The sequence below is a fragment of the Ascaphus truei genome, chromosome 5 (genome assembly GCF_040206685.1).
Source record: "Ascaphus truei isolate aAscTru1 chromosome 5, aAscTru1.hap1, whole genome shotgun sequence".
NCBI classification, from domain to species: Eukaryota; Metazoa; Chordata; class Amphibia; order Anura; family Ascaphidae; genus Ascaphus; species Ascaphus truei.
In genome coordinates this window covers 173,183,291-173,193,563 of record NC_134487.1, presented here as the reverse complement: position 1 = coordinate 173,193,563, position 10,273 = coordinate 173,183,291, and the positions used below count along the sequence as shown (strand labels likewise).

Genomic DNA, 10,273 nt, shown 5'->3' with positions numbered 1-10,273 from the left:
AGTGAATGCTCATGTGCTTCACATATTACACATAAAACAGCATGTTTGCTATCTCTTGGAACAGCTAGCAGTGTAGGAAACTGGTGCTTCTATTATTAATCATTTACCTCATATATTTTATATGTTTTTCAAGGGCGGACAAGTTCAGCAAGCAGAAAAGAAATGTGGGACACAATAGTCATTGGTGTCAATGCGTGTGGGAATCATGTGAGGGACAAGCGGAATTGTCACAAGAGATTTGATGATATTAGGTCCAAATTGAAAAAGAAAATACAACACCAACGCGTGCATGCTACTGGCACTGGAGGTGGGCCGACACCACAACGTCTCATATTAAGTCCATTGGAGGAGCTGCTTCGGGCAAAATTACTTCCCGTCGTCGTGGAAGGCTTACCTGGTGACCGTGATATAGGAATTTACCCCTCACAATTTCCACCAGGTGAGAAATATTACTGTACTAGGCGTGTCGTTGCTTACAGTTATTTTGCATAGTTACACTGCTTTTTATACTGTCTTCACAATATAAGCATACCTGCATCTATATATGTATATGTCTGATTCTGTATATATATATATCTCAAAATAGACATATATGTTGTAGTCCTACTAAAAGCAGTAACTAATATAGCACGTGCCATTGCGTGCTCATTTACATGTGAATTCCCAAAATGCATTGCTGCAGTGGAAGCAATTGATGGTGGGCGAAGATGGGGAACAACAGGGTAGTACACATGTGTAACACATGTTAATGAGAAATTATTACTAGCTACAGGTACAGAACAGAAATATGTAGAATATTATTGTGTATTTTATTTATTTTACTCCGACAAACATGACATTACTGCCTATTTTAAGCATGCATCAAATATATTGCATGCAACGGCCTACAAACATCACTTGCACTAACACATCTATAGTTGTTTATGAAAAGGTCAATTTTTGCTTTAACTCATATACAGACAGCATAATGAGGCACACGTATCATATTTTATGTCATTGTTTTCATAACTTAAAAACTGCACACGACTATTTAGCTCATCTACCATTGTGTTAAAGCAGCTGCAATTAATATCTCATCACAGCATACACTTCAACAGAGGGGGTGGGGTTCAGCACACACACTAATTACAGCCTCATTTTAGGGTCAACTTAGTTCACACCATTTTCACCTGTTTCAAGTAATTGAAAGGTGTGGCTGATTAGGCTTTTTGGGGAAGGGAATACCGTTCTTACAACCTGACTAGCACAACTGAAGTTAATCACACTCATTTGAAAGCTTCACTTTAGCTACTAAATGCCCCAACAACTCATTACTTATCAAACCGTACGTCACACATTAGTTCACTCATATCTATAGTTGAACTACTACTATCAACGACACATTATCACACACTGCATGTGTTGTCTTGTTTAGTCACAGCCACATTCATGTGTGCCACATCTTATATTAATATACCACACATATCCTCTACCAAAAACAACACTTTTTGCAATATGACCACCTTCATGATAACCATTCTGAATGGTCATCTCATGATAGTTATGTACATTATGATACTGATATCACTACACAACATATGATTTTTATGTACAAATTTTATCTATTTATCCTCACGCATTACTGCAGGAACATAGTATGTTTTATGTTAGGGAACTCAAAAGTTCTAAGTACACAGGCATGTACATTGTTATTACAACTATTTATGTTCACTTTCACACACACATTTTGGGTTAAGGAAATGATGCTGTTAGGTACTCATAAATACAGAACATACAATAACTGTTTGTTCAATATTTACACATGTAAATGTAAAACTTATGTTATTGTTATATATAGTTGCCCCTGAAGGACATGTGTCACCTGAGACTGAACAAGTGTCTTCACCTGGGTCAGCCAGCTCAACACACCTAGAAGGTGAGTGTATCAGTTGGTGGCCATATAATATGTGCTCTTCTATATGTTATGTTGTCATGTTCATTATTTGTTTTGCACATCTTCTTTAAATAGGATTACTTAGTGTCAGTGAAAATGAAGTGTAAGCCAACTTGTATTGTGTTAGTGATGTTAACTATCATGTAGGAGTTGTGAGTTTACAGCAAGTTTTCATTCACTCATATTTCATACTGAGTCCAAACATTATTCTTAAGTCAAGGTAGTTTTTAATGTGAGGTTATAAAACGTATGGAAACATGTTAGTTGTTACTTATGACACAGTACAATTACATAGTAACACAGCAGAGATTAACATGCCATTTAATAATGTGTACATTTATTTGTAGAACATGATGAAGAGGATTTTGATGATGATGATGATGATGATGATGATGATGATGATGATGCCGCCGCCGCCGCCATAGACACACAAATACAAGCAAGTGACCATGAAGAGGTTCCAATTGAAACTGTTTTACCGCCAAAACGTCCAGCAAATACCACATATGATGCAATTGTAGCTTCTGAGGGAAAAATTGTGGAAGCAGAAAATCGTCGCCATTCTGACCTGATGACAGTGCTGGAAAGGATGATTGCACTGCAGGAAGAAACAGTTTCACAATTGGCACATCTCCACAGAGTCTTCATTGAAGTGCCTAAACAGTTGCAAAAAATCAACACCTCATTCGAAGCATTAGTTGTTCAGCAAACACAAGCTAATTACTGGAGAATGACTAATGTACCACAATTCAACACCTCACAGCCAGGATCTGTTCATGCAGGTCAGTTTTCACCACATTCATCTGATATTCATTCACCAGGCCCAAATGTTACCGGTCAAGTAGCAGACATTGCTGTGCAGGTTCCTGATGACATCCTACCGCTGCCATCTGTACAAATTCAGCAGCAGACACCTACAAAGGAGGCGACAAAAACAAAACAAGACACACATGAAACAGACCAACCATCACTTGTGCAGTGTCTACCAACTTGCTCACATGTGTCAGTGGGCACAAGCCCTGTCCGTGAACAGTCACTACCCAAAAGCCCTGTAGGTGAGTCACTGCCCAAAAGCCCTGTAGGTGAATCGCTGCCCAAAAGCCCTGTAGGTGAATCGCTGCCCAAAAGCCCTGTAGGTGAATCACTGCCCAAAAGCCCTGTAGGTGAATCACTGCCCAAAAGCCCTGTAGGTGAGTCACTGGCCACAAGCCCTGTAGGTGAGTCACTGGCCACAAGCCCCGTAGGTGAACAGTCACTGCCCAAAAGCCCTGTAGGTGAGTCACTGGCCACAAGCCCTGCCCGTGAAGTGCCAGAGGCCACTCAAAGTGGCTCTGTTGTGCCTAAAGTTGGTGGCAAAAGAAAAAGGAAAATTCAAGAGACAACAAGCAGGCCTGTTACTCGCTCGCAAAAGGAACAAAAAAAATAAATGTTATAATTCAGAAAATATGTCTTTGGCCTTGTTTTGTTGACTTCAGATTATCTAATTACTATTGTATGTATGCTGAAGACTGTGTTGTTTCCAAACTTTCAAGTATGTTCTTGTACACGTGAAGTTTTGGAAATGTTAACACTCCTAATTAATGAATAGTGTTATAAATATTTATGTTTTAATCGTCTGTTCAGTAATGGTCCACCAGGAGCCAGTTGCTAAGTTTAGAGAAGCTGCCATTGACTTTGCAGCAAAACATTGCATTTGGGTGTGTTAATTGATGTAATCATTGCATGTGCATATTATTTTCATGCAATTATAAAAGCACCTATTTAACTGCAAACATCTTTCTTGTACGTGTACAGCAGGATTTTGTGTTAAATATTACTTACCTTTGGTGGCCATTGTAATGTTGTCCTTTAATCATTTATGTGATCTTGTTTCAAGAACATCTCTGAATTGATACTAATATATATGTAGTATGTATTGATATATGCACACACACACACACACAGACACACACTGTGTGTGTGTGTGTGTGTGTGTGTGTATATATAGTACTATCTAAACTGGTATAGATGTATTTACAAAAAACATACACTTCATGCTTCCTTGTGAAAACACACTATTTTAATAATACAGGCCTAATGTTTGACAACTATACTAAGTGTGAGCCTCTAACATTATTGGGTGCAAACAAATGTGTATTACTTAATTCACTCATGTTTATCACCATTTAAATAGGTTTCATACAAGGCCTACTTACTGCCATCAATATGTTGTGTGTACTCCTGCAATATAAAAAAAAAAAAAAAAGATACATTATATATATATATATATATATATATATATATATATATATATATATATATATATATATATATATATATATATATATATATATATATATATATATATACACATATACATATATACACACACACACACACACACACACACACTATACATATAGTACAATATACACTTTATATATATATATATATTTTTATGAGAGAGATATATTTATATATATATAGATACACACGTATTTAAACTCATGCAGACAGGTAGTTAACCAGAATTTCAAATACACACAGAAATGTATGTGGGAAAAAAACATTTCATTTTGCAGGTGTGTGTATTTACTGATATGGCTGTCTAAGCACTATTTTCACACAGTGCTCTTTGTTATTTTTCTAGAAAACTCAATGTTACTGAAATAAGTATAGGAATGTTTTCACAAACGAGATAAAAAAATGATACATGTTTTTCCCACATTCGCCTATCACTAACCACAAAACTTAAACCAATTAAAAGGACACATCCAATTGGCGTTTGAAATAAGGAGTAAAAGTAGTTACTTTTGTTGACCTTGAAAACGAAACACAGGAATTTGTTAGCCATTGAGCAGAATCATTTTGATGAGCAAAGAAGACAGAACTGCACACATCTTTTGTGCTACTCTGACATGGCTGATGAATTCGTTAACAATATGAATCCCCTCTTAGGTTATAAGTACATGGTTTCAGAAGCAATTTTAAACAGTCGGTGACACAAAGCAAGCACACGCCAAATCTATGATTTGATTCGAGCTAAATATCCTTATTACCAAGACCGTAGGCATGCGCGGAATTTTAATTCCTCAATAAGATTCACTTTATCAACTAATGACTTTTTTGAACGTGTGCAGGATAAGCTAGAACACACCTATGGTTTCTGGAAGATTGCAAAGGAAAAGCATTTTACCCTGAAAGAGGGCACATATATTGTTGTGAAAGGCATATTTATTCCTAATGCCAATAGCAATGGATCCGCTACTACTGTTCCGTGTGAATCGATACCTGCTGCAATATCTGCACCCTCCATTCCTGAAACCCACATTGTACAACAACAAAAGTACTATGATTATGTACCAAGCCTTTCAGCTGAAAATGCATTGGAATGGGAACCAGAAGAAATGAACCTACCTCCCGACCAATTGTTTGAAGAAAGCAGTGGCGATTCCTATGAGCGCTTCATGGAGGAGATGTGTGTCATACTGGATTCAGCGAGTGGGTCAAGCGTGGATGAAAATGCCTTGCATTTCTGGAGCGACCAGTTGCAGCCAGACGAACAGTTAATTCTAGAAGAATGGTAAATATAACAACCGTTATGCGTTGACTGTGCGTTTAAATGTTTTTTTTTTTTTTTTTTTTTAACCACCATTTTCCCTTCCAATGCGTGGATACAGCGTAACATTGCAGACTGCATAACATGTAGCGATCACAAAGAAATTGTTGCCGAATACAATATAGTATAACCTGAAAGAGTAGTACACATTGCTGACGGAATAAATATACGTACTTTCCTATCCCTTTAACCATATTAGCAACATTTTAACATAACTCTAACACATACCTGTTTTGTTATCATGCAACATTTAAAAGCGGGTCCACCACGTATGACGTGGGACCCTTGTCATGGCCCAAGGCGTCCTTAAAAAGGATTACGGATGTAAGTCCCGCCCCCAAGCGACGTGCGCGCCTCAAAGCCTATTGGCTGTCATGTTTTGTTATAGTAACGGTAACTGCAGTGTGTCATGTGTGCGGCTCAGTGTTTGTAGGCGTCAACTGGGCGTTAGCTGAATGTTAATTGAGTGGGAGGAGTGTTAGCGTGCGTTTCACGCTGGTTTAACATGACGTCACACGTATTGCATTTGCGCATTGTGTTATCGGCCGTCCTTTCTGTCTAAACACGTCTGTTTAAAAAGAATACAGATGTACTCGTTTAGAACGAATGTAGTTTCGTATTCATTGTATTTGAAATAAAGATTTTATGTTTAATGGTATTTTCAAGATGTATTGAACGCACAACGTACGCTTTGTTTTGCGCATGCGCTAACAGTTAGTGCAGCCAAGCGTGAAGTGCGTGCGCACACTAAGATGTGCGCGCACATTTTTCAGTATACAGGCAACGTTCACATCATATACATAGTTATGCCTGCTACAAATTTAAAGAAACATTACATACTGATGTACACTTGTACTTCTAACATATAAGTGAGTGACGTGTGTATGTACACAATCATATAGAGCTGTGTAATGCGTTGTCACGGATACATATATAGTAAGGTGCCATATTTGACCATCATGTGTTTGCTGTATTTCAGAGATGTCGGGGAAGATACAATCGAATCAATGTATGATTTCAGAAGAGTCTACCTTTATATGAGATGATTGTGAGGAGGAGCCACCGACTACTATACTACATATGGAACTAATTTTATATTGCTTGCAGCGCTTATTAACAAACAATTAAAAATGTGATACCCTTATGCCTATATTGCATAAGCACTTAATTAACATAATGATGTTGCAAAATAGTGCCTCATGAATTTTTATTGAGTGTTCTTTAATGACTACTATCATTTTATGGCATGGTGTGTTTTATATATAACAACCATTCCCACTCTGCTAACACATTTGTGAATTATATTGTGTAATGGAACGTATGACTGTCGAAACTATGTAACAATAATAATAATAATAATTATAATATGAGCATGTTCATGTATAGCGCTGCTAGTTGTACACAGCGCTTTACAGACACATTTTTCAGGCTGAGGTCCCTGGCCCGTGGAACTTACAATTTATTTTTTGCCGCCTGAGGCACAGGGAGATAAAGTGACTTGCCCAAGGTCACAAGGAGCCGACACCGGGAATTGAACCAGACTCCCCTGCTTCAAAATCTCAGTGCCAGTGTGTGTCTTTACTCACTGAGCCACTCCTTCTCCCAATGTAAAGGACACTTACAACCAACTAGCCATTTATTGTTAAAAATCTCTTGTTACATGGGTATGTTGATAAAATGGTTTGGGACTGTAGCAAATAATGTTATTGGCCAGATGTTGTGGTCCCCTACAATGCATGATGTTCTGATTATGACATCAACATCATGTAATGAAGTACGTTTCTGTGTATATTTCATTAACCTAACTAACTATAGTTTACTGTGTTTATTAAACGTTCTAAAAATACATAGTATAGTCAATATGATGATATAAGCTACCATAATAAAGCTGGTGTTATCATTTGTCGGTGTTATACATGGATCCTACACAAATTGATACAGACACAAACAGTTGTCTTACAAAGTGTGTCTATGCTAATGTGCACGTGATTGACGTTACAATTGTGACAATACTTGATAATTATCATCATGATAATGATGAAGTGACGTGATTTATATTGCAAAAATATTACCAACATTGTCATATTGGTAAATTATAAATGCTAAATGACAGTAACATTAGTGACAAATTTGTCTTCTCTGTTAACAGTTTAACACTTGGTACATGTAGGACACATCCACACACGTGTGACTTATACATACACATGTCACAAATTTAAATTAATGTTGACTATTAATTCCTAGCATTACAAAACACCAACATTGCTAAATATAAGATGTAGTACGCATTGTTGTGATTGCAGGCATTCATGCATGGAGTTTTATGATCAGTCAATTTCATCCGTGATGAATGATCTCCCGTAAGTAAAGAAATAACTACAGTTATCCCCTTGTCTCCAAACACCTCTATATTACATTAATGGAATTTATAAGGAAACATACATAAAATGTGATGAAATGGGAGTAATCATTTTCTAATACAATGCACATGAAAGCTCAAGAGTAGCTAAATGCATATACATGATACAGAAAGTACATATATGTAACATTTGTGTTTAAACCAATATGTTGGGTTTTGACTTCAAATAATTATAGGAAGATTGATGTAGGCACATCTTATGAGAGATGTCAGCAAATATACATACCATGATCAGTCATACTGGAGATATACCTATAATGCAAAGGAACAATATATAAATTGCAAACATTGACATGCCATCTTCAGTACCGTAAACAACACAGCAAAGTGTGTATTTGGTGTTAAATGTGCAACACCATGTATATTTCATGACATTCAAAATGTAAATCAGGCTGGTGTACACATCATATGGATGTACATGTTACACTGCACCAATAACATTGTATGTAAGCATACTAGAAGCATGAATGAGTATGGGCATAATATGTGTATTGTGTTAGCATAAGGAACAACACAATGCTAAAATATTAGTGCTTTGTTACCCCAGTTTTATTCACATACACACAACTAAAGTAAAATTGAAGAGGGATTATATAACCTGTGCAACAATAACATACCGGTGCCACATCCCTTTGTGCACACAGCAGAGAGAAGAAAGGTGTGCAACCCATATTCATCTGTGTCCTACCAGAAGGGTATATAAAAAAACATTATTGTTAAGATAACATAATGTAAGTATAAAAGTAGAACTTGGAACATATATGTTTGTACTTACAAGAAAAAAATGAATTGATGAGATTCTGGCGTGTCTGGCCACCACTGGCTGTTTGTTCATTTTCAGCAGCTACATGGGTGGGATGCTCGTCTACCACAGGCTCAGCTAGGTCTGACTGTACATTGTGCCTCAGTGCAACATTGTGCAAAATGCAACAGGCAAGGATAATATCAGACACTTTTTGAGGCTTGTATAGAAGAGCCCCACCAGTTCTGTCCAGACACCTAAATCTGGTCTTGAGTAGGCCAAATGTCCTCTCTATAACAGATCTTGTAGATATATGGGCTGCATTGTACCTGTCCTCTGCTTCAGTTTGAGGGTTTAGCACCGGAGTCAAGAGCCACGGCCTAATTCCGTATCCTGAGTCACCTATAATGAATGGAGCACACATAAGCTGACATTAGTGATCAAATTATACAATGCCAACATTCCTAAATAAAAATGTGTTTTGTGTTAGAACATGTAAATGTGTACTCACCCAGCAGCCAACCATGTTCAAAATGTCCCTCTTCGAACGCATGGAAGACTGAAGAGTTCCTCAGGATGGAGGAATCGTGACTGGAACCAGGGAATTTGGGTACCACATGCATTATCCTCATCGTCGCATCACATACCACCTGTACATTGAGTGAATGGTAGTGCTTACGATTGCGGTACACATGCTCACTCTGACTAGGTGCAATCAAAGCAACATGTGTGCAATCGATTGCACCCAGCACACATGGTATCCCTGCTATATTATAAAAGCCAGTCCTGACTTCCAGCCACTCTGTCGCCTCTGTAGGAAAATGAATATAATTCCTAGCGCGTCTATTGAGTGCATAGAGAAACTGGGTCAAGGCCCGCGAGAATGTAGATTGCGAGACCCCGCCCACTATGCCCACAGTTGTCTGGTATGACGCGGAAGCAAGATAATGTAATGAGCACAGCATTTTAACAAGCCCAGGGACTGCACGACCTCTGGCTGTGAAAAAATCTAAATCTCCCCTTATCTCCTGATAAAGAGCTAAGATTGCTGCTGAACTCAAACGATAGCGACTTACAATCTCCTCCTCACTCATCCCATCTAACAGGGTTCTCTCCCTGTACAGACGCGGACGAGGCACAACTTGTCTCCTCTGTCTTCTCCTCTGATCTCCTGTCCCTCTCCCTGTCTCTGTCGTATCCGCGTGACTGTCCCTGTCACTGTCCCTCGGTGTGTCCCTCCCTTGCCCTATATGATTGTCTTCATCATCAAGCATGTCATAGAAAAGAATGTTCCTCCGTCTCCTAAACAATCTCAACATTTTGAAATGAGTAGCTGTGAATGATCAGGTAATGGGCGTCCTTTAAATAGGTATGTGATGATGTCAGGTGACATAGTAAAATGCAAGGTGTTACATTAACATAATAAAGTACTTCTGTGGCAAGCTGTGTGCAGTTCTTGTTATAAGTATTTGTTGTGTGTATTCTGCAGGGAATGATGATATTTGGCAATGATGTGACGTGAAGCTTTGTAGAAACATTGCTTGCAAATAAATAGTTGCATGTGCAATGCATGTAAAACTT

General features: G+C 38.0%; 1 protein-coding gene and 1 long non-coding RNA gene across 2 annotated transcripts; one reads left to right on the top strand and one right to left on the bottom strand.

Annotated features, from left to right (window-relative positions):
• Positions 1–1,818: 1,818 nt before the first annotated feature.
• On the top strand, positions 1,819–3,359 carry LOC142494698 (uncharacterized). Its single transcript, XM_075599130.1, has 2 exons — positions 1,819–1,915; positions 2,281–3,359. The coding sequence occupies exons 1-2, from the start codon at positions 1,819–1,821 to the stop codon at positions 3,357–3,359; spliced, it is 1,176 nt and encodes a 391-aa protein (XP_075455245.1).
• Positions 3,360–8,346: 4,987 nt separating this feature from the next.
• Positions 8,347–9,257, bottom strand: LOC142494499 (uncharacterized). Its single transcript, XR_012801489.1, has 3 exons — positions 9,204–9,257; positions 9,022–9,094; positions 8,347–8,634 (listed from the first exon to the last, which is right to left on the bottom strand). It is a non-coding gene; the product is annotated as an uncharacterized LOC142494499 (long non-coding RNA).
• Positions 9,258–10,273: the final 1,016 nt, after the last annotated feature.